Below are 27,651 nucleotides of genomic sequence, written 5' to 3'. Positions count from 1 at the left end.
TAACAGACTAGAAAGATGGGCCGAAACTAACAAAGTGAAGTTCAACAGGGACAAATGCAAGATACTTCACTTAGGCAGAAAAAATGAAATACAAAGATACAGAATGGGGGAAGATGCCTGACTCAACAGCAGTACGTGTGAAAAAGATCTTGGAGTCCTCGTGGACAAGAAGTTAAACATGAGCCAACAATGCAATGCGACAGCTAAAAAAGCCAATGGAATTTATTTATTTATTTATTTGTTTGTTTGTTTACAGTATTTATATTCCACCCTTCTCACCCCAAAGGGGACTCAGGGCGGATCACATTACACATATAAGGCAAACATTCAATGTCTTGACATAGAACAAAGACAGAGACAAATACAGGCTCCGAGCTGGCCTCGAACTCATGACCTCTTGGTCAGAGTGATTGGTCTCAGCTGGCTGCAGCTGGCTGCTCACCAGCTTGTGCCACAGCCCGGGATTGTGGCCTGCGTCAATAGGAGTATAGTGTCTAGATCCAGGGGAGTCATGCTACCCCTCTATTCCGCCTTAGTCAGACTACATTTGGAATACTGTGTCCAATTCTGGGCACCACAATTGAAGGGAGATGATGATAAGTTGGAATGTGTCCAGAGGAGGGTGACTCAAATGATCAAGGGTTTGGAGAACATGCCCTATGAGGAGCGGCTTAAAGAGCTGGGCATGTTTAACCTGCAAAAGAGAAGGCTGAGAGGAGACATGATGAGGGCCATGTATAAATATGTGAGGGGAAGTCATAGGGAGGAGGGAGCAAGCTTGTTTTCTGCTGCCCTGGAGACTAGGACCCAGAACAACGGCTTCAAACTACAGGAAAGGAGGTTCCACATGAACGTTAGGAAGAACTTCCTCATTGTGAGAGTTGTTCAGCAGTGGAATTCTCTGCCCCAGAGTGTGACAGAGATTCCTTCTTTGGAGGCTTTTAAAGACTGGATGGCCATCTATTGAGGGTGCTTTGAATGTTATTTTCCTGCTTGGCAGGGGGTTGGACTGGATGGCCCACAAGGTCTCTTCCAACTCTACAATTCTGTAAGTTCTGCACAATTAAACAGGAATAACACTTTCAAACCAGTAACAGGAAATCTTTAAAATTTTGTTACATAGTGTAATCCTTCTGCCTCATGACCCCACCCCAGGAGGAGGAGGAGTATATAACTCACCTGTTCCCAGGTGAGAGTCTCTTTCTGAAGAGCAAGAGATAGAAACTGCAGACAATAACTAATAGCTGCTGTAGAAAAACAATCTCAATATTTTGAGAGGTGAGTGAAGTGTTAAGGTGCTATTATATGTGACCCTTTAAAACTGAAAGTTATTCCGTTTGTTTAAAATCTTTTACTTTTGTTACTAGCTTTTGAATTGCAGACTTCACATTTATTCTGAATTAGGACCAACTAGTTTTATCAGTTTTTCCCCCGTTTGTTCTGTTCGCCACTTCATTCATTCCTGGGGGATTGTAATTTAGGTTCAAACCCACTGCCTCTTTACTCTGTTTTTTATACGGTCCCTGCTCCCTCTCCCGACATTATAGTATTTCCTAGCCTTTTACCAACAAATAGAAATATGACCAGTGTTGTTGTTTATTCTTACATTCCTGTGTCAAAGTTGCACTTCCTTGGATCCCGTACAGGGAGAAAGCCGGGATATAAAACTTTAAAAATGTAATGGTTACCTGTTGGAGGAATAGGAGCACTCCTAAACATAAAATATGAGAAAAGATTGTTAAGAGCATCCATAATATAAACAGGATACTTACAGTTGAGCATTCAGCTCACAGCAAGCAGAGCGTGAAATGTTGTGTGCCAAAAATAATTTAGAACTTAGGAGGCAAAGATGAAAAGTTCAGTCTCATTGAGGACTGCAGACATGAGCAGTGTAGAGTTGAATTCCAACATAGGTCAGTTTTGAAACAGGAGATATATCATCCTTCACATGAAGCTAGTTTTTGTGGTTGTCTTGCCAAATGCAAGAGAGGTTCGGCTTTTTGGATTCAGAAGCAGCAAGAGAGACTAGTTATGGATGAAAAAGGGTTTAACTTTATTATGCAGAAGGAAAAATCGCATACCATACAAGGCACCCTCTATCATGCTGCTGGGAGCCCCAGAGAGTAGCAGGATGGACCCCTTGTTGTAGCTGCCTGGAGCCCCCATTTGTGCCCTCATTCAGGGAATGTTTATAACCTCCTGGTTTCCATTGGAAGATGGTCTGAGCATCACGCCATCCTTGGTTATCTGGCACCAGTCCCCAGGGCTAAACTACCAGACCCTTCAAGGTTACTCATTGCTCCTTGCGTTGCATCAGCTGTGTTATCCTACCTAGTAACTAAACAAGGTTAAGCAAAGCGTAAACAACCCCTTCACAGTGGGTTGCTGTGAGCTTTCCAGGCTGTATGGCCATTTTCCAGAAGCATTCCCTCCTGACATTTCACCCACACCTATAACGGGCATCCTCAGAGGTTGTGAGGTCTGTTGGAAACTAGGCAAGTAGGATTTATATATCTCTGGAATGACCAGGCTGTGAGAAAGAACTCTTGTCCGTTTGAGGCAAGTGTGAATGTTGCAATTGGCCACCTTGATTAGCATTGAATAGCCTTTTAGTTTCAAAACCTGGCTGCTTCCTACCTGGGGAATCCTTTGTTGGGAGGTGTTCACTGGCCCTGATTGTTTCCTGTCTGGGATTCCCTTTTTTTAGTGTTGTTCTTTATTTACTGTCCTGATTTTAGAGTTGTTGTTGTTTTTTTAATACTGGCAGGTAGCCAGATTTTGTTCATTATAAACCCCACTTACCTAGTTTTCAACAGACCTTACAACTTCTGAGGATGCCTGCCATAGATATTGGTGAATGCTTCTGGAACACGGCTATACAGCTAGGAAAACTCACAGCAACCCAGTGGTTCTGGCCATGAAAGCCTTTGACAACACAATCCCTTAAACAGCTTAGCAGGACAGAGAGGATATGGAGGAATAACTAGGCAATAAGCCACCCACTCCTCAAAATTGCAAGAAGTCTTCCAGAAGTTTTCCCATACAGTAGTTTGTTGTGTCTGTATCTGTACAGTCTTTGGGTACATCTACACTGTAGAATTTATGCAGTTTGATACCACTTTAACTGCTGTGGCTCAATGCTATGGTATCACAGGAGTTGGAGTTTTACTGAGTCTTTAGCCTTCTTTGTCAAAGGGGGCTGGTGCCTCACCAAACTACAACTATAAGGATTCCATACTGTTAATTAATTCTATAATGTATTATCAACAAAGGTTTTATTTTATTTGGCTTCTGAATTCAATGCAGTTGGGAGAAGTTGGAGGTACTCTGCTTAAAGCAACCAGACAGAAGAACAGGGTCCCTGGACCTTTAATAAGTTTATAACAGAGGAGAAATAGTGCTCCTCATGCAAGCTACAACACCTGCAAATGGCATTATTTGGGCCTGTGGATACTCATCTCTGACATTCCTCCCCAGTGTATGTTTAAAATGTGAGGTTTCCACCCGTCCCTGATGTTTCCAACAATTTGTGTCTGAAGAAAATATGTCTACAACTAAAAGGGGAAAAAAGAACCAGAACTGGAAGTGGTCACCTAGTTTGCACCTACACTGTAGAATTAAGACTTTCAGCTCTTAAAGTCTTGTCCAGCAGGATTCCCAGATTTCAGAGTCTGGCCCTAAGTTTCAAAGGCTGCCTTCTCCTTTCTTTTGGGAGAAGAGAAAGAACTTTCAAGGCAGGAGCGTTGCCTTCAAAAAGCCGACCTCCCCTAATTCATATTTGCAGATTTGAATAATTTTAGTTTTGGGTAATATGATATCTCTAGTCCCATGTGCCAAACGCAAGGCTCAGGGGCCAAACCCAGCTCAGCATGTCATTATATGTAACCTTCCTGTATTCCACATCATTTCACATCATAACTAGAGCTGATGGGAATTGGGATACAGTAACATCTGGAAGGCTGCAGTTTGTTCTGTTTAGTCAGGAGAATGGGGTTTGAATTCAGATACAGGCTTGTGGATATGATGTCTGACTTAAAAATGTCCTTTAACCTTTCCTCAACTTCAGAGCCGCAAGGGCTGTTGGGTTGCAATTCCCATTATCCCCAGTCCATATGGAAGATAAGTGGTAGGAGTTGTCATTCAGTAACACCTGGGGACCCAAATTGGGTAAAGAACTAAGAAATACCAACCACCATGTAAAAAAACCCTATAGTTCTCAATCTATAGATTCAACAGGTGTTTGCAAAGAAGCAGTCTGGCCTAACAGGTGTTCTTCACAGAGGAAGAATGGAGGAGAAATGGTGATGTATACATGAGGATGAATGCACGTACATGTGTGTGAATGCTGATTAAAAACGTAACCTCCCTTTGTTGTTAGCCAATGTAACTGCAGTAGGTTGTTTGGGGAATCCGATGTAGTTGCTGTACATAGAATCTGTATGTCTAATATACCCTCTCACACTGGAGATTGCAATAAAATGAACCTATGCTCTAAAGTTTTTGAAAAGTATTCATGACACTATGCTCCTGATCCCCATGTAAGTTGGGGGGCTACTGTGTTCTTGGCCATAATTTTGGCACCTGTATTAATTTGTTATTATTAGTCACTACTGACCGAGAGGTCATGAGTTCGAAGCCCGGGTCAGGTTAAGCCCCCGACCATTAAATAGCCTGGCTTGCTGTTGACATATGCAGCCCCAAAAGACAGTTGCATCTGTCAAGTAGGGAAATTTAGGTATGCCTTATGCGGGAGGCTAATTTAACTAATTTAGTAAAGGTAAAGGTTTTCCCCTGACGTTAAGTCCAGTCATGTCTGACTCTGGGGGTTGGTGCTCATCTCCATTTTTAAGCCGAAGAGCCGGCGTTGTCCGTAGACACCTCCAAGGTCATGTGGCCGGCATGACTGCATGGAGCGCCGTTACCTTCCCGCCGGAGCGGTACCTATTAATCTACTCACATTGGCATGTTTTCGAACTGCTAGGTTGACAGAAGCTGGAGCTAACAGCGGAGGAATCGTGAAGCTGGAAAAATGTTAAATGCCTCTGTGTCTGTCTATACTGTATGTTTTTTGTCTGTTGGCATTGAATGTTTGCCATATATGTTTTCATTGTAATCTGCCCTGAGTCCCCTTCAGGGTGAGAAGGGCGGAATATAAATACTGTAAATAAATAAATAAATAAATTTGCATGCTGTGCCTCAAACTGCATTTACATTCTTTTCCCTTTCTTTTCCAGCCAACAATGGAGCCCCCCAGCAATGAAGCAATAGAGCAAGGGAATTGTGCTTCTGAAAATGAATCGGGCATCCTTGCCGTAGTCCAGAAGACTTTCCAATGCCTGGAATGTGGGAAAAACTTCCAAAGGGCCCCCAGCCTGTTGACTCACCAAAGAATCCACACGGGCGAAAAGCCATACCAGTGCTCCAATTGTGGGAAAAGCTTTAGTCAGCGGTCAAGCCTGACCATTCACCTGCGAATCCACACAGGGGAGACTCCATACAGCTGTCCTCAGTGTGGGAGATGTTTCCGACAGAGCTCAAACCTGCTGAAACACGAGCAGCTCCACGCTGGGGTGAAGCCTCACCTGTGTGCCGAATGTGGCAAGCGTTTTGCTCAGCGCTCAAACCTTCTCATTCACCAGAGGATCCATACTGGGGAGATGCCTTACCTCTGTTCCGAATGTGGGCAGACTTTCAGGCAGCACCGGAGTCTGCTTATCCACCAGAGGTTTCATAGAGGATATCTGTCTTCAGGTTTCAACTGCCCCGAGTGTGGGAAAAGTTTCATGCAAAGCTCCGACCTGGTGAAACACCTGAGAATCCACACTGGGGAGATGCCCTACAGTTGCCTACACTGCGGGAAAAACTTCCGCTATGTCTCCAACCTCAACCGGCACAACAGAACCCACACGGGGGAAAAGCCGCACGCTTGCCGGCAATGTGGTGAATGCTTCAGCCACTTGTCCAGCCGAAACATGCACGAGAGGATCCACACGGGCGAGAGGCCCTACGGTTGTGCCGAATGTGGAAAGATGTTCATTTCCAGCTCGAAGCTCGCACGGCACCTGAGAACCCATGCCGATCAAGTGTCCTATATATGCTCAAACTGTGGGGAAAGCTTTAGTCAGTACTCACACCTTCTGAAACACAGACGGCTCCACAAAGCTCGGAGCTCCAGCTCAAAAAGAAAAGGGACGTGAATGACAAACCGGTTGGATTGAGATGAGCTTTGTGGATCAACCAGCAGGTAATAGCATTTATCAAAACTATGGGGTCAGGGTTCTCCCAGAGTTTGGAAGTATAGAATCATATACATAGATTGGCCCTGCCAATTAACCCCCTTCTGCTATGCAGGATCACACAATTAAAGCACCCCTGACAGATGGCCATCTAGTCTCTGCTTACAAGCCTCCAAAGAAGGAGACTTCACCATACCCTCCTCAATGTATCACCATTCAAAATTTAAACTAGCTGGAGTTGGTCCTGTTAAGGGTACGGGACCGTCACAAAAATAGTAAATAAACTGTAGTATTTTTCTCACCTGAGGGAACATCTTTCTAGAAGTATCTAGACCATAACTATGTGGTGACTTCCACTGGACACTGACCATTGAACCACACCGGAGGACCTAGAGAATCTGAGAAAGATGTTATCTCTAGGTCCCCCAGCATGACTTTATGGTCAACTTCCAGCATAAGTTGACCATATTGTTGCAGTGAAAGACCTACAGCAGAGCTTTCCAAACATTTCAAGTTGGTGACACACTTTTTAGACATTATTATTATTCCGCCCTATTTCCCCAGGGGGACTCAAGGTGGATTCCAACATACAAAAAGGCAAACCTTCTATGACTTAATAAAAACAAACATGTAGCGGCAAAATAATCCAGAATAACCCCACATGTAAATGTAAAATTAGGACCTAACATTAGTAAATTAAGCAAAACGTGGGCAAACAAAATTATATAACGACATAAAAGCTAACCATGAGACATCTATATTGATTTGCATCATTTCTCAACACAGTAATTGCATCATTTGACATGCATCATTTCTCAACACAGTAATTCAGTGTTACTAGCAAATTGGAGCCCCTGGTGGAGCAATGGTTTAAACTCTTGTGCTGGCAGGACTGCTGACCGAGAGGTCAGCAGTTCAAATGTGGGAGTGGGGTGAGCTCCTGTCTGTCAGCTCCAGTCTCCCACAGGATGGTAAAACATCCAGACATCCCCTGGGCAACGTCCTTGCAGACGGCCACTTCTCTCACACCAGAAGCAAATTGAGAGTTTCTTAAGTCACTCCTGACACACATAAAAAAGCAAATTGGAGGTTAAACCAACCCTTATAAAAGATACAACGCCTACATAAATGGTAAGAACAGAAGTATGGGAACTCAGCACGTCTCATAAAAACTTTTCATTTATATTTTAAAATGAAAATATACATACTCAGAGGTTTCTTATTACATTAGCACGACACACCTACAGACTGCAGCCTATACACTAAAGTGCTGCAACACACAGTTTGGAAAGCTCTGACTTAGAGATTCCTAGAGATAACATTTTCATCAAATCTATGAATAACACTATGTAACATGATTTTTGTTCCTTGATTATGTCATTTCTTAATTGGTTCTATCACAAAAACATGGGAAAAGTTTATTAAACTGCAAAAAAACGTTTTGTGAGACATCCTGCAGCATATTTTGCTATCGTTTTTCAATGAATATCTCATAGAATCTCTATCAATTCAACATAGTTTGTGGCAGACAGAAAAACAAAGTTTATGGAAATTATAACAACTTTCATAGAATCATAGAATCATAGAATAGTAGAGTTGGAAGAGACCTCATGGGCCATCTAGTCCAACCCCCTGCCAAGAAGCAGGAAATCGCATTCAAAGCACCCCTGACAGATGGCCATCCAGCCTCTGTTTAAAAGCCTCCAAAGAAGGAGCCTCCACCACATTCTGGGGGAGAGAGTTCCACTGCCGAAAAGCTTTCACAGTGAGGAAGTTCTTCCTGATGTTCAGGTGGAATCTCCTTTCCTGTAATTTGAAGCCATTGTTCCGTGTCCTAGTCTGCAGGGCAGCAGAAAACAAGCTTGCTCCCTCCTCCCTATGGCTTCCCCTCACATATTTGTACATGGCTATCATGTCTCCTCTCAGCCTCCTCTTCTGCAGGCTAAACATGCCCAGTTCTTTAAGCCTCTCCTCCTAGGGCTTGTTCTCCAGACCTTTGATCATTTTAGTTGCCCTCCTCTGGACGCTCTCCAGCTTGTCAACATCTCCCTTCAACTGTGGCGCCCAAAATTGGACACAGTATTCCAGGTGTGGTCTGACCAAGGCAGAATAGAGGGGGAGCAGGACTTCCCTGGATCTAGACGCTATTCCCCTATTGATGCAGGCCAGAATCCCATTGGCTTTCTTAGCAGCCGCATCACATTGCTGGCTCATGTTTAACTTGTTGTCCACAAGGACTCCAAGATCTTTTTGGAGTCCTTGTGAAGTAAGTACCACACAAGTCAACAGGAAATAACATTCCCAATCCAGGAACATATTTTTTTCAAATTTTGTAATTAAAGCAATCGAAGTTTTTTTTAATCATGTCAGAAGCAACTTGAGAACATATTGCAAGTTGCTTCTGGTGTGAGAGAATTGGACGTCTACAGAGACGTTGCCCAGGGGATGTGTTGCCATCCTGCGGGGAGGCATCTCTCATGTCCTTGAAAGCTAGAATTGACAGATGGGAGCTCACCCCATCTCATGGATTCGAGCTGGCAACCTTCAGGTCAGCAACCCAACCTTCAGGTGAGCAGTTCAGCCTGCACGAGGGTTTAACCCATTCCGCCACCACAATAATCAAAGTCAAACATGCAAAAGTGTAGAGGCCACTTTAGTTACTAGGACTGGTTTACTAGAAAATAGTTCTCTTCTCCACTAACAAAGGTGTAAATATGCAGCAAAGAGACAATGTGACATAATTGTTTGAGTGTTGCATTAGGACTCTGAGAGATCAGGATTCAAATTCCTACTTGGTCTTGGAGAGCCAAGTCTCACACTCTTTAAACAAATCTTGCCCATGAAAACACCATGGTTGGTTTGCCTTGGGGTTGATGTAAGTCAGAAATGCTGGAAGGCCACATAACAGTAGCAAAAAATATGCTGTATTATCGTTGTAAACGTTGTTACTTATGCAACCTTTCTTCCTGGACAGGACTCGGGATGGCCAATGGGACTGAAGGCCAAATGAATCCAGATTGAGTTGAAATTGAAGGACCGCATCACTGCTGACTCTTTATGCTTAAAAAGCTGAAGTGTCGATTATATGGAGAGAGAAATCCAGTAATAAAATTCTTTTGTTTCCTCCTTTTTTCAATATATGGTTTGAGTGTCCATCCTTAAGGGCCCTTCCTCACAGCCATATATATCAAGGCAGATAATCCAAAATATCTGCTTAGAACTGAGTTATCTGAGTCCACTCTGCCATATAATTCAGTTCAATGTGGACTTTATACATCTGTGTGGAAGGGGCCTAAGAAATGTGCTGTATCTGCTGAAGATGTTCTAGGTTTTGCAGGTCTTAAAATCTTTGGAGTTGTTGACGATCAAGGGTCTGGAGAACAAACCCTATGAGGAGCGGCTTGATAAGCTGGGCATGTTTAACCTGCAGAAGAGAAGCCTGAGAAGAGACATGATAGCCATGTATAAATATGTGAAGGGCAGTCATAGGGAGGAGGGAGCAAGCTTGTTTTCTACTGCCCTAGAGACTAGGACGCAGAACCACGGCTTCAAACTACAGGAAAGGAAATTCCACCTGAACATCAGGAAGAACTTCCTAACTGTTAGAGCTGTTCAGCAGTGGAACTCTCTGCCCTGGAGTATGGTGGAGACTCCTTTGAAGGCTTTTAAGCAGAGACTGGATGGACATCTGTCGGGGGTGCTTTGAATGTGATTTTCCTGCTTCTTGGCAGGGGGTTGGACTAGATGGCCCACAAGGTCTCTTCCAACTCTGTGATGGGCCCTCTTTCCATTAACAAATACTTAGAATCATTTTTGTTATTTAAAAAAGAATTAGAGTGGGAATAATAAGCTCAACAATTTTTTTTGGACTGCAGCTCCCAATATTCCTCAGCACTGGCTGCAGAAGTTAAGGCTGATGGGACTTGCAGCTGAACATTTGGAGGGCTGTATGATTTCTGTACCGGCTCTGTATAGAAATATAGCAGAGACAGGATTATGCCAGTCCTAAATAGAGTTTTCCAGCAGTCTAAATAACGATAGTCATAAGCATGCATTTTACATACCTAGCCGCTCATCGACTAGCCTTACTTTGTGTATTTAAATGGTCAGAAATTGATACTGCAGGGAATACTCATATGATCCAGGAATGAAAGTGAGTGCAATGGATTCTACCAAAAGTCTGGAAATGAGAAAAAATCCTTATTGGGTTGTTGTGAGTTTTCCGGGTTGTCTGGCCATGTTCCAGAAGCATTCTCTCCTGATGTTTTGCTCACATCTATGGCAGGCATCCTCAGAGATTGTGAGGTCTGTTGGAAATTAGGTAAGTGGGGTTTATATATCTGTGGAAAGTCCAGGGTGGGGGAAAGAACACGTGTGTTTGAGGCAAGGGTGAATATTGCAATTGGCAACTTAGTTTAGCATTGAATGGTTTTGCAGCTTCAAAGCCTGGCTGCTTCCTGCCTGGGAAAAATCCTTTGTTGGGAGGTATTAACTGGCCCTGATTGTTTCTTTTCTGGAATTACCCTGTTTCTGAGTGTTGTTCTTTGTTTACTGTCCAGATTTTAAAGGTTTTTTTTTTAATACTGATAGCCAGATTTTGTTCAGACAACACAGAGAAGCCATTGAAATCCACAAGCATGTGGACAATTTCAACAGAAAGGAGGAAACCATGAAAATGAACAAAATCTGGCTACCAGGATTTAAAAAAAAAAATCTAAAATCAGGACAATAAATAAAGCGCAACACTCAAAAACAGGGGAATTCCAGAGCAACACTAAAAAATCCAACCCAGTGATTCCGGCCATGAAAGTCTTTGACAACAAAAAAAAAATCCTTATTGTCAGGGCTGAACATGTGGTTCTTTGGATGTTGCTGGACTGTCTACAAAAAAGCAATCGGGGAAAGTTCTGAATCTCATTAGAGAGGAAATATATTTCCTCATAAGATAGGAAATATTATAGATGGACTCTACTAGAAAAAATAGTATGGGAAAATAGTATATAGCCACATAAGTGTGAGAAAGAAAAATAGGAGTAAGGCATAACATTCATTTGGTCTTATGTGTTGCTTTTCCTCTTGATGGGACTATTAATAGCCACCAGTTGATCCCTGCCTCTAAGGGGAATTTGTTTATGAGTTTATCTAATAGCCAAACAATGTTCACATTTTGACCAGGCCTTTGGGCTCAACCAGGGATGATGCTAAATGTGCGTTAGATGCCATGTCAAGATTATAAATAGCAAATGAAGGTGATCAGGGTTACAATGAGATCACACAAGGAGGACAGGTTAATGTGTTGTCGAAGGCTTTCATGGCCGGAATCACTGGGTTGCTGTGAGTTTTCCGAGCTGTATGGCCATGTTCGAGAAGCATTCTCTCCTGACGTTTCACCCACATCTGTGGCAGGCATCATCAGAGGTTGTGTGGTCAGTTTGAGAACACAGAAATGCTGGAACACTCTAACAACCACCATGTCAGACTACACAGAGAAGTCCCTGAAATCCACAAGCCCGTGGACAATATCAACAGAAAGGAGGAAACCATGAAAATGAACCAAATCTGGCTACCAGTATTTAAAAAAAATCTAAAATCAGGACAGTAAATAAATTACAACACTCAGAAAACAGGGGAATTCCAGGCATGAAACAATCAGGGCCAGCTAACACCTCCTAACAAAGGATTCCCCCAGGCAAGTAGCAGCCAGGCTTTGAAGCTGTAAAGCTATTCAATGATAATCAAGCTTGCTAATTGCAACATTCACACAGACAAAAGTTCTTTCTCCCACTCTGGACTTTCCAAGAGGGATATGTAAACCCCTCTTGCCTAGTTTACAACAGACTTCACAACTTCTGAGGATGCCTGCCATTGATGTGGGCGAAATGACAGGAGAGAATGCTTCTGGAACGTGGCCATACAGCCTGGAAAACTCACAACAACCCAGGACAGGTTAATTTTTTTCTCCCCACAGTCCCATTGGAAATAATTATCTGACCCCTGGTTAGTTTCTATTAGCCCTATTAGAAAGAGAGGTCACATTAGTTTGGAATGGAGTCCTGGGAGCTCTAGTTTGGTGAAATACCGTAATTCTTTGGCAGAGAAAGCTAGAGACTTTATAAAACCACAGTTCCCACGATTCCATAGTATTTAGCCATGGTAGTTAAAGTGACATCGAACTGTATTAATTCTACAGTGTAGATGCATCCTTTGTGCCTTGTATCATGCTAGCAATAATTAATTTAGAAATGGTATCAATATTTTACTATTGGAATACATGGAGTCCAAGCTGTCTTCATTTCAGCTTCAGATTGACATTCGGAGTTTATAGAAACCAACAAAACACATTTTAAACAAACTTTATTGACTACCATAAGAAACCGGAATACAGTAAACTTAGAACCGAAAAGTTCAACTCTACAGGGATAATAAAGAAATAAAAGGATTACAGGCAGGACAACAGACAAAAGATATAACCAAAACCGATGCATAAACAAAAAGAGACAGAAATATTGAAAGTTTGGGCTTGGAAAAGTTAAGTTTGGACTAATGACAATATGTCTATCTCTTAACGCAGGCATGGGCAAACTTGGGCCCTGCTTTTAACCTGAACATCTCCATGGATCTTGCACTTTGCATTCAGTGCTGGCCAAGAGAGCTTAGCTTCTATTATCCTTAAAGGTAAACACAGCTTTACATAGTGCAATAGCAGGTTCACTATTAAGAAGACAGCTGGCTGCTGCCAACAATTCCATCTTTGGTGGCAATGTGGGATCGTTCCTTTTTAGTGACAGGTTATCTGTAAGGAGTTATAATTTTCTGATTCAGTTCCAGTTCAAGCACAACTGCGACCAAAATTGTCCTTGTTATTTGGCACACCCAAATCAGTTTAAATACTCACATTAGAGATGCCGATTTGTATATGCAATGGAGTGAGTAATGGCATCACTACAGCCTTAAGACTAGACTAGATGGTTAAACATATAGACTATCTAGAAAAGCTGAAAGATCCACAGGTTGTTGGAACGCAACAGGGAGGAAAGGACAAAAATCAACTCAAAAAAGTGGTACACTAATAGAGTAGAGTCTCACTTATCCAAGCCTCGCTTATCCAAGCCTCTGGATAATCCAAGCCATTTTTGTCGGCAATGTTTTCAATATATCATGATATTTTGGTGCTAAATTCATATATACAGCAATAATAACATAACATTACTGCGTATTGAACTACATTTTCTGTTAAATTTATTGTATAACATGATGTTTTGGTGCTTAATTTGTAAAATCATAACCTAATTTGATGTTTAATAGGCTTTTCCTTAATCTCTCCTTATTATCCAAGATATTCATTTGTCCAAGCTTCTGCCGGCCCGTTTAGCTTGGATAAGTGAGACTCTACTGTACTGTCTTCTGATATGCATTTCAAGGAGCATTAACATGATGCGGAAATGGCGGTTTTCCAAACACAGCTTTCTCATACCCCATGCTAGTCTAATTAAACCTAGTCGGTCTGTGGATTGCTGTGAATTTTCCGGGCTGTATGGCTGTGTTCCAGAAGCATTCTCTCCTGACGTTTCGCCCGCATCTAGATATATAAACTCCACTTGCCTAGTTTCCAATAGAAAAGGGCAAGAGGCCACTATGAACAGAAATATTATCCAATAATATAAACTATAAGATAGTTTTTTCAATATATGCTATAGTGATAGAACATTGAAAGTACAGACAAGGATTGTAGAGGTTCAAAATAAACTAAATGATGCAAAATACAAGTCTCTAAACCAGAATCTTCCTTCCTTATTGGATTATATTTCTGTTTATAGTGGCCTCTTGCCCTTGCACTTCGGGGAATCCCTTCTCCGTATAGTTTCCAACAGACCTCACAACCTCTGAGGATGCCTGCCATAGATGTGGGCGAAACGTCAGGAGAGAATGCTTTTGTAACATGATCATACAGCCTGGAAAACTCACAGCAACCTAGTGATTCCAGCCAGGAAAGCCTTCGACAACACACTAATGCCGTCTGATACCACTTTTAACTGCCATCACTCAATGCTATGGAAGCCTGGGAGTTGTAGCTTTACAAGGTCTTTAGCCTTCTCTGCCAAACAGTGCTGGTGCCTCACCAAACTACAAATCTCAGGATTTAATAGAATTAAGCCATGGCAGCTAAAGTGGTGTCAAACTGCATTAAATCTGCAGTGTAGCTCAGGCATGGGCAAACTTGGGCCCTCTAGGTATTTTGGACTTCAACGCCCACAATTCCTAACAGCCTACCGGCTGTTATGAATTGTGGAAGTTGAAGTCCAAAACAACTGGAGGCCCCAGTTTTCTCATACCTGGTGCAACTGCATCCTTAGTGACATTACTTTCAGGACTTGGAGAATAGTTGCCTTCTGCTTTTTTTAAGCTTTTATAGAAACAACGAACTTTGGGCCCTCTGGATCTTTTGGCCTCCAATTCTCATTCGCACCACACAGCATATACCTCACAACCTCTGAGGATGCCTGCCATAGATGTGGGTGAAACATCAGGAGAGAATACTTCTGGAACATGGCCATACAGCCCGGAAAACACTCAAGAACCACACAGCTTTGGTTTGTGGATGTTAAATATCCAAACATAGGGAAAGCTAAGGTTTTTTGCCCACTTCCCAGTTTGGAATGAAGGACTGATACAGAAACCCGAGCTAACCAGTCCCACCAGGCTTAGGTTGATAATTCATCATTCTCAGAATTTACACTGGTGAATTTTTTTTTTAAACTGTTTTTTAAAGTATGGGCTCAAATAGTTTTTTTAAAATTCTGTTTCAAGATTAGGGGAAATGTATGGTTTTTAATGTCAACAGCCTTTTTTCATCACATTACATTAGATCTAACAGGATTCACAATATCATTACCTGAACCCAAAATTGCCAAAGGGCAATTAATGCTATTAATGTGATGGATATTGGGGCCCAGAAAGAAACGGATGCTTTGTCAAATAAACCAAACACACTTTCAATAGAGTTGCAAGATTGAGGTACCTTTGATTATTTGTGGCAAAACCGATAAGAGGGTGATAGTGACAGTGTAAAGCTGTTTTGTAGCCATAATTGAAAATATATGAAATACACTTCTGTAGATACAATACATGGAAGTGGAGACTGATCAGCTATAGCAGGCATGGGCCAACTTGGGCCCTTCAGGTGTTTTGGACTTCAACTCCCGCAATTCCTAACAGCCGGTAGGCTGTTAGGAATTGTGGGAGTTGAAGTCCAAAACACCTGGAGGGCCCAAGTTGGCCCATGCCTGAGCTATAGTCACCAAGGCAGCTTGTTTATTGCTCATCTCATCCCTATATTTTAAGTGTGCGTTTGAGTATTTTGTGTTAACTTCCTGCCTATTTGGTGCTTGATTTGCAATAATACTGTTATGTTACTAGCTTGCTTCCCTCTATCCTACCATTACTGGTCTATACTGGGAACTGCTTGCCATTACATTTCCTACAACTTACATATGAATCAGATGAATGCTTAAATTTTTACTGACTAAAACTCCTCGTATTATTGCATGAACCCCATCTGCATGGGAATATGTCCTACGAGCTTCTGGAGATATTCTCCATAGCAGGGATAGTCATAATATAAGGTTCATAATAGTGGGTTAAAGTCTTGTGCCGGCAGGCCTGTTGACTGAAAGGTCAATGGTTCGAACCCAGGGAGCAGGGTGAGCTCCCGTCTGTCAGCTCCAGCTCCCCATGCAAGGACATGAGAGAAACCTCCCACAGGATAGTAAAGCATCAAAACTTCATGGTGTCCCCTGAGCAACGTCCTTACAGACGGCCAATTCTCTCACACCAGAAGCTACTTGCAGTTTCTCAAGTCGCTCCTGACATGGCAGAAGCTAGGCTAACAGCAGGAGCTCACCCTGCTCCCCAGATTCGAACCGCTGACCTTTCGGTCAGCAAGTTCAGCAGCTCAGAGGTTTAACCCGCTGTGCCACTCGAATGTCAGCACGCAGTGTAGAAGGGGCCTAAGACTGCCACTCAAGTTAAGGTACTCAAGGCGGAGTTGTTAGCAAACATTTATGACATCTGGACAAGAGAAAAAGGCCATAACACCAATACAAATAAGCAAAGCAAAAGACTTTGAGTGGAACGATTAAGAAGCTAAGTACCGTATATCCTTTTACCATATCACAAGATATGTATTAAAAATTTGTCATACTAGATTTTGTAAGGAAATGTTTTGGGTATTTGGATTGAAATCCTTTAGAAATTATGAAATTAAGAAAAGCAACACCAATGGGTATGATTTTTTCTGCAGAATGGAATCTCTACAAAGCCTAAGAGAGCTTTTCTCCTCCTGTTCAGTATAGAAAGCTGGGCATATGTGTCACCAATTGTAATCAATTAGAGGAAGAGAATTTAAGTACAGTTGTCCCCACACATTTACAGATGTAACTTGGAGGGAATTCGCTTACTATGGCCAATCTCTAAATCAGTGGTGCTCAACCTGTGGATCTCCAGGTGTTTTGGCCTAAAACTCCCAGAAATCCCAGCCAGTTTACCAGCTGATAGGATTTCTGGGAGTTGAAGGCCAAAACATCTGGGGACCCACAGGTTGAAAACCACTGCTCTAAGTCAACCACTGCCATTAAACCTTTGTGTCGGCTGAACAGCTGACCTGAAGGGTGGCAGTTCAAATCCGCGAGACGGGGTGAGCTCCCATCTGTCAGCCTTAACTTCCCATGCGGAGACATGAGATAAGCCCCCAGCAGGATGGTAACACATCTGGGCGTCCCCTGGGCAACGTCTCTGAAGACGGCCAATTCTCTCACACAGAAGCAACTTTCCTCAATTTGCTTTTGACACGGTAAGAAAACCCCATATAATTATGTGGGAGAATCTAGAGATTTCTAAAGATGTTTTTAAAAACCCACTTTATTTGCATTTTTTTACTTTTATGGTGGTCCCCATGGCACTAACCCAGCCAAAATGGAGAGCCTACACTTCTTACATCTACAAGCAGATTCCCTATGTTAGGAAGAACTCTCATTCTTGTGTTCCGCAAAAAACAGAGGTAGGAAAAGCTATTCTTCAGGCTACAGCTCCCAGAATCCTATATCCATTAGTGTCAATAGCCATCCCAGGAGTCCCCAGTAGCGCAGTGGGTTAAACCCTTGTGCCAGCAGGACTGATGATTGAAGGTTGGGTTGCTGACCTGAAGGATGCTGGTTTGAATCCTACCCGGGGAGAGCGCGGATGAGCTCCCTCTATCAGCTCCAGCTCCATGCGGGGACATGAGAGAAGCCTCCCACAAGGATGGCAAAAACATCAAAACATCCGGGCGTCCCCTGGGCAACGTCTTTGCAGACAGCCAATTCTCTCACATCAGAAGCGGCTTGCAGTTTCTCAAGTCACTCCTGACTCGAAAAAAATAGCCATCCCGGCTGGTGAATCCACACAAAAAAAAACCTTTTCCAAACTGGGGTAGCATGGACAGAATGGACAGAGGTGTGAAATAAACACTGTATTAGTCTGGCACAATTCCCCCTACATTTAGTCCAGGAAAAGAAAAATAGTGTTTCTATTCAGTCCTATGAGGATCCCTCTCTGGGACAACCCTATCAGGAAAAAGCATTCCTTATAAATTAAATTAAATATTTTTTATTAATGACTTCAGTCTCTACTTCACTATGCAACTAAAATACTTTATATTATACCAAAATCATTGGGAGTGCAAAAAAAAAAATCACCCAACTTCAGAATAAATTGCTATTACATGACAAACAACTGAGTGCTATTTTTGTGAAGAGAGTAACTGAACTGACGAGGAGAAAAAAACGGCAGCCATGTATATTCTGAGCAATTTTCAGAACCATAGCTCATAAGGAGAGAAGAAATGGGGAAGGCAACGATACAAAATAAACATAAATAAAAAAACTTCGAAGGTGGCAAGTCAGTTTTTTCTTGGTTATTAAATCATTTCCAGGCAATCCATGTCGAGCAGTACTCTTTCTTTTTGTTCCATGCCGCTTTTAATTTTTCTGAAGTTTTTCTTAAACTTCCACTCCATCTTTGTACATCTCCTCACTGCCAAATAAATAAGCATTTTCAAACATTCTAGAATGTCTAGTGACAAATTCTCAACGTTCCCCAACTTATACTACCAAGGATGCCATTGCGGTAAGCAATACCAACCAAACAGCTTTTTAAAAATGGCTTTTAATGAAGATGTGTTTGGTGGTAACCATGCCCTGTGAAGGGACACATTCCAGTTCTTGTGCGAATGCAAACACCCTCCGAAGCCGACACTGAGAAAGACAGCTCCGAGACTCCATAGTTCTGTAAATATGAGACTTACTTCAATCCTCCCTTTAAACTTCCCCAAGTCAAAAGGGATGAAGAGGGAAGAATTTGTGATACGGTTTAGTACTCTGGTAAGTCAGTGTTATTGTATCCCGCTGTTTGCTTCTCTGCTGACATGAGGTCAAGAATCAAGAAAGGCCCTCCATCTTTATTTCACCCATATGGGTTGCTTGAGAAGTATCACTGAGAACAAATTGACTTGAATTTGTAAGTCCAGTGAGAACCGCAGGGTCACCGCTTTGCTTATCGGGCGGTGCAACTTTCTCCTCTTGGTTCCAGAGGCGTTCAGAAGCCGGGGACCAGTTGGTGGCACCGGGAGATGTGTCCGTTTCAGAAAGGGCCATCCCAAGACTCCCATCCTTGACATGGACTCTCTGATGGGATACGAGGCGCGAGCTCCGGGCAAAGCACTTCCCACAGTCGGAACAGGTGTAGGGCTTCTCTCCCGTGTGGATCCTCTGGTGAGTGACAAGGTCGGCATTGATCCGGAAGCTCTTTCCGCAGATGTGGCACTCGTAAGGTTTCTCCCCGGTGTGGATTCTCTGGTGCTTAATCAGGTCAGAGCTGTAACTGAAGCTTTTCCCACAGATGCCGCAGGGGTAAGGCCTTTCTCCAGTGTGGACCCGTTGGTGGCAGATGAGGTGGGAACTCCGCTTAAAGCCCTTGCCGCAGTCGGGGCATTCGTAGGGCTTTTCTCCCGTGTGGTTCCTCTGGTGGGTCACTAAGTCGTAGTTGACGCGGAAGCTCTTTCCACAGATGGAGCACTCGTACGGCTTCTCCCCGGTATGGACCCTCTGGTGCCGAATTAGATGAGAGCAGTCCCGGAAACGCTTTCCGCAGATCCCGCAAGGATAGGGCCTCTCCCCGGTGTGGACTCGCTGGTGGGAGATGAGGTGCGAACTCCGGGTGAAGCTCTTCCCGCAGTCCGAGCATATGTACGGTTTCTCTCCCGTGTGGCTCCTCTGGTGGTTGACCAGGTCGTAGTTAGAGCGAAAGCTCTTCTCGCAGATGATGCACTCATAGGGCTTCTCCCCCGTGTGGACCCTCCGGTGGGACATCAGCTGGGAGCTCTGGGAGAAGCCCTTCCCGCACTCCAGGCAGATGTAGGGCTTCTCGCCTGTGTGGACCTTCTGGTGAGAAACCAGATCCGAGCTGAAGAGAAAGGTCCTCCCGCACTCCAGGCAACAAAAGGGCTTCTCGTCAGTGTGGCTCTGCATGTGCTCCACCAAATCCACCTCCTGGCCGAAGCCCTTTCCACAGACAGGGCACGTATGCGGTTTCACCTCTTTGTGAACTTTTTGATGCTCGACAAGGCAGGAGCTCCCACTGAAGCATTCCCCACAAACAGGGCAGATATACTGCGTCTGTGACAGGTGCACGCCTCCATTGAGGGGAAGGGATTCACTCTCCAGTTCTGGAGCAGAGCTTCTCCCTTCTACCTCCGAACTGGTCTCACTGACTTCATCTCCTTCCACTTCATGGTCCGGAGACGGATGCGTTGGGCAGGTTTCCGAAGGCGTTGGTTTAGGACCTCCTTGATGAGACGGACCCTCCTCTTCCTCATTCACCATCTTTTCACTTACTGCAGGGACAAAAAGAATCCACACAGTAATTAATATTAAATACACATATTTGTATCATGCTTTCAAATGTTCATTTCAGCCCTCCACATTCTCTAGGGTTAGGGACACAGGGCCCCACAAATGTGGAAAAATCACTATTTTTTTTTTACTAAGAGAACACATTTCTAAGAATCTTTAGGTCCTACACTGGACCCACAATGGAAGGCCTAAAGCACACATGGGGAAACTTTGTCTCTCCAGGTGTTTTGGACTTCAATTCCCACAATTCCTAACAGTCTCAGGCCCGTTTCCTTTTTGTCTGGAATTCCCCTGTTTCCAGAGTGTTGTTCTTTATTTACTGTCCTGATTTTAGAAATGTTTATATACAGTAGAATCTCACTTATCCAAGACTCGCTTATCCAACATTCTGGATTATCCAACGCATTTTTGTAGTCAATGTTTTCAATACATCGTGATACTTTGGTCCTAAATTCGTAAATACAGTAATTACAACATAACATTACTATGTATTGAACTACTTATTTTGTCTAATTTGTTGTATAACATGATGTTTTGGTGCTTAATTTGTAAAATTTGATGTTTAATAGGCTTTTCCTAAATCTCTCCTTATTATCCAACATATTCGCTTATCCAACGTTCTGCTGGCCCGTTTATGTTGGATAAGCGATACTCTACTGTACTAGTAGGCAGATTTTGTTCCTTTTCATGGCTTCCTCCTTTGTGTTAAAATTGTCTACATGCTTGTGGATTTCAATGGCTTTTCTGTGTAGTCCGATATGGTGGTTATTAGTGGTCCAGCATTTCTGTGTTCTCAAATAATATGCTGTGTCTAACAAATGCTACGTTCAGCAAAGGACAAGAGGAATCCTCTCACTTCTGCAGGAATCTACCATACAGCATGCAGCTGTGGACAAGTCTACATAGGGACAAGGAAATGCAGCACTGCCCAAACATGAATCAAGCAACATGAAAGGCACTGCAGACTAACTCAATCAGAGAAGTCAGACATAGCAGAGCACTTGATGAACCAATCTGGACACAGCATATTATTTAAGAACACAAAAATGCTGGAACACTCTAACAAACACCATGTTAAGACTACACAAAGAAACCATTGAAATCCACAAGCATGTGGACAATTTCAACAGAAAGGAGGAAACCATGAGAATGAACAAAATCTGGCTACCAGTATTTTAAAAAATGCTAAAATCAGGACAGAAAATAAAGAACAACACTCTGAAAACGGGGGAATTACAGGTATGAATCAATCAGGGCCAGCTAACACCTCCCAATAAAGGATTCCCTCAGGCAGGAAGTAGCCAGGTTTTGAAGCTGCAAGGCCAATCAATGCTAATCAAGGTGATCAATTGCAACATTCACACTTGCTTCAGACAGACAAGTTGTTTATCCCACCCTGGACTTTGCACAGATATATAAACCCTACTTCTTAGTTTCCAATAGACCTCACAACCTCTGAGGATGCCTGCCATAGATGTGGGTAAAACATCAAGAGAAAATGCTTCTGAAATCTGGCAATACAGCCCGGAAAACTCACAGCAACCCAAATACGTAAGCTTTTGAGTTCAGCAGAACACATCATCTGACTAAATGCTACCAAAAAGTGGGGGTAAGAAAATAAAGAAATGGTAACATTAGGGAAGATGTTGCAGCCGTGTGGTCTGCAATTAAATTCATTTCCAGAATAGCAATCACATACTGAATGAATCATGTGTCATTAGTACATTACACCTAGAAATAACTGCTGTGATAAAGAATCACTGACCAGCTTTGATTTATATAGATGTTTAACATGCTGTTGGAAGTTTTACAAGATAGTTGTAAAACTTACCACAGTCTTTAAAAGCAAGTAAATACTACTATCATAACAATGAAAAAGGGGGGAGGTACCTAAGCAGAGAATAACTTAGATTAAATTAAAATAAACAACTTCCGGATTTGTTGCTTGGCCCCACAATTGCCATGCCGTACTATTTACACTCTTCACACACTTTCAGTCAAGTAGCCTTATTACTCTATTGGAGAGAAAATAATAGACCTTAAAGATGAGCTGTTTTCCTCTTTGGACTGGATATGTATCTACATATAGAAGCATTGGGAAAGAGGGGAGAGCAAATGCCAATGAAAAGCAAAAAGTACAGCCTACAACATTTCTATGTAAAGCTTAAGATAAGCAAAGTGACCTTAAGATAAGCATAACAGCAACAACAGGAACTGGCTGGAGCATGGATTGTCCCAGTTTCTCAATGTTCATTAGTAGCTGCAATAAAACTAAAAGCTGTTATTTTTCTGTTCAGTCTTAAAAGAAAGAGAGTGGTTCTACCTTGACAGTTCTTCTTTGACATCCCCTTGTTGGAGAATGGCAACATAGCTTGATTCCATTCATTTAGGCCCAAATAATGATGTTCTAACTCACCCACTGTGTTAGATAAACAGGGACAATCACCAGAATGTTTCACTAAATTCTGAAAAATGAGGTAGATCTCAAAGAGAAGTACAATAGAGTCTCACTTATCCAACATCCGCTTATCCAGTGTTCTGGATTATCCAACACAGTTTGCCTCCTGCCCTGATCCACAGCTGTTTCTCTAGACAGCAAGGATTGAACTTTTTATGGATTTAATTTCCAACAATGTTGCTACTGTAATTTCATTTAATGCAATTCTATCTTTATTTGTAGTCAATTTGTTAGTAGCCAATGTTTTTGTAGTCAATGTTTTCAATCTATTGCAATGTTTTGGTGCTAAATTCATAAATACAGTAATTACTACATAACGTTACCATGTTTTGGACTGCCTTTTTCTGTCAATTTGTTGTAAAGCATGATGTTTTTGGTGCTTAATTTGTAAAATCATAACATAATTTGACGTTTAATAGGCTTTTCCTTAATCCCTCCTTATTATCCGACATTTTTGCTTATCCAACTTTCTGCCAGCCCGTTTATGTTGGATAAGTGAGACTCTACTGTAGGTGGAGGCAGTCCTCTCTATTGCAGGGGGCAAGGGATCCTGAGAATTTCTCTTGCCTCCAAAAGTTCTTATGTTTACAGGATACTGGGCCAGAAAAAGAATTGTGTGTGTATATATGAATCACTACTGCAATAAAATCATTTCATTGCTATTACCTTTATAAAGGGTTGCATTAAACCATTTTTTTGTGTTTTATTCCGTCCTCTATATATACCTGAGTGTGTGTATATGTCATGTGTATACTCACTTACCTGGGAGACAGCCTCACCAAACACAATTATATTAACCTTTGAATAAAATTCCAAAATGAGTTTCAAAGTTCCCTCTAAGTTTCAATAACTTGTTCTTCACGAAGTTACAAGTCCAATTTGTCTACCATAAGGAATGGCATTCAGAATATCAAGAAGAAGATGAGGAAGAGGAAGGAATAGTATTCGTAAGGAATGTATTCTTCAAATGAAAGAATAAGGATAAACTCATCTCCATCTCCATGGTGCTCATCTCCATTTCTAAACCAAAGAGCCAGCGTTGTCCGTAGACACCTCCAAGGTCAAGTGGCTGGCATGACTGTATGGAGCGCATAATAGGCATATTTGAAAGGATGTGGAATATGCTGCCTCGCAAAATGTGGTGGAGTCTCATTCTCTGGAGGTTTTTAAGCAGAAGCTGGATGGCATTCTGTCGGGAATGCTCTGATTGTGTATTCCTACATGGCAGAATGACGTTGGACTGGATGGCCCTTGGGTATTTTCAAACTCTGTGATTCTATATGTCAAAAAATTAACCTCCAAAACCTGGGTCACCATATCTATGGGTCAAACTGAATTACTTAACTCTGATCTACCCTCATTATATATGAGGTCGATTTATACATTAGTATATATGGTTCTTAATATCAGTGCTGATGCTTTTAGGTAATGCTTAAGTATTGTTAAGAGTAAAGGAGATCCTTTGCTATGATTAAGAGAAGAAACACTGTCCTGCAACCATTTCTCCATTTCCTAAGTATGAATTACGAGGACTCTCGGTTACATCTGATCTGAGGCTAGAGTTATGCACTCAGGCAGTTCATCTATACCAGGGGTCCCCAAACTTTTTAAACAGGGGGCCAGTTCATGACCCCTCAGGCCGTTGGAGGCTGGACTATCGTTTAAAAAAAGTATGAACAAATTCCTATGTACACTGCACATATCTTATTTTGAAGTAAAAAAAACCAAAACTGGAACAAATACAGCCTCACTGCTAATTAATAATAATAATAATAATAATAATAATAATAATAATAATAATGGTTGGAAGAGACCCCTTGGGCCATTTAGTCCAACCCCCTTCTGCCTTTGTGCACCAAAAGCACAAGCAAAGCACCCCTGACAGATGGCCACCCAGCCTCAATGTTAATAATAATAATAATAATAATAATAATAATAATAATAATAATGCCAAAAGATCTCAGCCGGCATTTGGAAACAATAGACATTGACAAAATTACGATCTGCCAACTGCAAAAGGCTACCCTACTGGGATCTGCGCGCATCATCCGAAAATACATCACACAGTCCTAGACACTTGGGAAGTGTAATAATAATAATAATAATAATAATAATAATAATAATAATAATAAGAGGGTTGGTGCCTCATCAAACTACAACTTCCATTATTCATAGCATTGAGCCATGGCAGTGAAAAGTGGTGCCGATCTGCATTAACTCAACAGTATAGATGCACCCATGGTTGCTCATAAGCAATGGAAGCACCTTTTGTGTGGCTAGGAAGGTAACGCATACCCCCAGATTTTCCTCAGATTCCCTACACATTTCCCTGCAGATTCTGGCAATGCATTGCTTGCTTTCCCCTGCAAACTGACCTTTGTTTTCTTTCCACATGCATGGCCTCTATGTACTTACATTCCTCTCCCCGGCCATGAGGATTAGGAACTTGCTTTTCAAAATAATGCAAGGCTTGTGTCAAAACACAGAAGCTGAAGAGCAGGCAAAATCTTTGTTTTGGTCTCCTCTTGCCTGGTTCCAGAATATTATTTTGCAATGTAACTTTTGAATGAGTTGTGTCCTTCTTTTCCTCCAATGAGTCTAAGGCAACAGGTCGGTTTTTCCCTCTGCATTTTATTTTCCTAGCAGCCCTGCAAAGAAACTCGCCCATTCCTTTTATTGGATTCAGCCTTATCTCCAACTCTTAGAGATTAAAATATGGCCCATTTTACACTCTTACACAGGTGTGGTCTGACCAAGGCAGAATACAGGGGTAGCGTGACTTTCCTGGATCTAGACGCTATACCCCTATCGATGCAGGCCAGAATCCCATTGGCTTTTTTAGCTGTCGCATCGCATTGTTGGCTCATGTTTAACTTGTTCCCCACGAGGACTCCAAGATCTTTTTCACACGTACTGCTGTCGAGCCAGGCATCGTCCCCCATGCTGTATCTTTGCATATCATTTTTTCTGCCTAAGTGGAGTATCTTGCATTTGTCCCTGTTGAACTTCATGTTGTTAGTTTTAGCCAATTATCTCTCTAATTCAGGCAGGGGCAAACTTGGGCCCTCCAGATGTTTTGGACTTCAACTCCTACAATTCCTAACACCATGAAAACAGGGGAAGGAGGAAAAAAATGATGATGAGGAGAAGAATAGGAACAGGGGAAGGAGGAGAAGGAGGAGAAAGATGAGGAGGAGGAGAATAGGAACAAGAGAAGGAGGAGAAAGATGAGGAGGAGGAGTAGAAGAATAGGAACAGGAGAAGGAGAAGAGAGAGAAAAATGAGAACGGGAAAGGAGGAGGAGAAGAAGAAAGATGAGGAGATGAATGGAAACAGGAGAAGAAAGAGAAGAAGAATGAGAAGAGGGGAAAGAGGAGAAAGATGAGGAGGAGAAGAATGGGAACAGAAGGAGGAGAAGGAGGAAAAATATGAGGAGGAGAAGGAGAAAAGGAACAGGAGAAGGAGGAGAAAGAAAAGATGAATGAGAACAGGGGAAGGAGAAGAATAGGAGCAGGAGAAGGAGAAAGAAAAGAAGAATGAGAACAGGGGAAGGAGGAGAAAGAGAAGAAGAATGAGAACAGGAGAAGGAGAAGAATGAGAGTAGGAGGAGAAAGAAAAGAAGAACGGGAACAGGAGAAGAAGGAGAAAGAGAAGATGAATGAGAACAGGAGAAGAAGGAGAAGAATGGGAGTAGAAGAAGGAGAAAGAAAAGAAGAACAAGAACATGGGAAGAAGGAGAGGAATAGGAGCAGGAGAAGGAGAAAGAAAAAAAGAATGAGAACAGGGGAAGGAGAAGAATAAGAGCAGGAGAAGGAGAAAGAAAAGAAGAATGAGAACAGGGGAAGAAGGAGAAGAAGAGGAGTAGGAGAAGGAGGAGAAAGAGAAGACAAATGAGACCAGGGGAAGGAGGAGAAGAACAGGAGCAGGAGAAGGAGAACGAAAAGAAGAATGAGAACAGGGGAAGGAGGAGAAAGAGAAGACGAATGAGAACAGGGGAAGAAGGAGAAGAATAGGAGTAGGAGAAGGAGAAAGAAAAGAAGAATGAGAACAGGGGAAGAAGGGGCGAGAGGAGAAAGATGAGATGAATGGAAACAGGAGAAGGAGGAGAAAGAGAAGAAGAATAAGAACAGGGGGAGAAGGAGGAGAAAGATGAGGAGGAGGAGAATGGAAACAGAAGTAGGAGAAAGAGAAGAAGAATCAGAACAGGGGAAGAATGAGGAAAATGAGGAGGAGAAGTAGAAGAACAGGAACAGGAGAAGGAGGAGAAAGAGAAGAATGAGAACAGAAAAAGGAGGAGAAGGAGGAGAAAGAGAAGAAGAATGAGAATAGGGGAAAGAGGAGAAAGATGAGGAGGAAGAGGAGAAGAATGGGAACAGGAGGAGGAGGAGGAGATCCTTCTGCCTGGGAGCAGGAATGATAGGCGTCCGCTCCTGGGATCCTTTGTTCGCCTTGGATCCCTTTCAGCCCTGACAGCTGAAGCGAAGGATCCCAGGGAGGCAGCCCAAGCAGGAGGGCCTTTTGGGCCAGACTGGAGAGACTGCCTTTGGCTGGGCAAGAGGAGCCCCGGGGGGCAGCCTAGTAAGAGCCCGGTGGGCTGACTCACCAGGAAGGAGAGCGCGGCGAGGAGCAGCTGGTCCCGCTTTCCCCGCGGGAGGAGGGCATGGGCCCTTCTTCCTTCGTGGGATCCAGGCTGTGTCTCTGTCTCTGGCTGACTCAGGCGGAGGAAGCTGCCGCACAACCGAGAGGCGGCCGAGGAAGGCGAGCCAAGAGAGCGGCCTTCCTCCCAGCCTGGCAGGGCGACTAGTCCAGGGACCTCTGCTGGCCCCGCGCAGCCAAGCAGCCCCGCCCGCCTCCGTCTCCTCCAAATGACTGCAACTCCCAGCATCCCCGGCATCAGGCGAGGTCTCTGGGACTTGCACTCCTTTCCCAAAACTCTCGTCTCCAGTTGCTTGGGGCTCCGGCTCCAAATACAGGACTGTAACTCCCATCATCCCCAATTACTACTATCGGA

General features: G+C 42.9%; 2 protein-coding genes across 2 annotated transcripts in view; one reads left to right on the top strand and one right to left on the bottom strand.

Moving 5' to 3' along the window:
- LOC103278020 (zinc finger protein 271) overlaps positions 1–27,651 on the bottom strand; it is a 47,676-nt gene extending 20,025 nt beyond the window's left edge. Inside the window, exons 1-3 of the mRNA XM_062973736.1 lie at positions 27,244–27,651; positions 18,968–20,163; positions 5,865–5,869 (exon numbers count right to left, since the gene is read on the bottom strand). Of these exons, the coding sequence (XP_062829806.1) occupies positions 5,865–5,869; positions 18,968–20,163; positions 27,244–27,631 (1,589 nt within the window). The 5' untranslated portion in view covers positions 27,632–27,651. The remainder of the gene's footprint in view (positions 1–5,864; positions 5,870–18,967; positions 20,164–27,243) is intronic.
- Positions 1,170–9,372, top strand: LOC107982499 (zinc finger protein 239). Its single transcript, XM_016991791.2, has 3 exons — positions 1,170–1,278; positions 5,235–6,244; positions 9,211–9,372. The coding sequence occupies exon 2, from the start codon at positions 5,241–5,243 to the stop codon at positions 6,195–6,197; it is 957 nt and encodes a 318-aa protein (XP_016847280.1). The 5' UTR covers positions 1,170–1,278; positions 5,235–5,240; the 3' UTR covers positions 6,198–6,244; positions 9,211–9,372.

The sequence above is a fragment of the Anolis carolinensis genome, chromosome 2 (assembly GCF_035594765.1).
Source record: "Anolis carolinensis isolate JA03-04 chromosome 2, rAnoCar3.1.pri, whole genome shotgun sequence".
Lineage (NCBI taxonomy): Eukaryota > Metazoa > Chordata > Lepidosauria > Squamata > Dactyloidae > Anolis > Anolis carolinensis.
Note: the sequence above shows the minus strand (reverse complement) of the source record. Positions and strands in the feature narration are given on the sequence as shown.

Excerpts from the sequence above, each read along its gene's own strand:
- LOC107982499 (XM_016991791.2), top strand. The coding sequence starts at position 5,241 with ATGGAGCCCCCCAGCAATGAAGCAATAGAGCAAGGGAATTGTGCTTCT.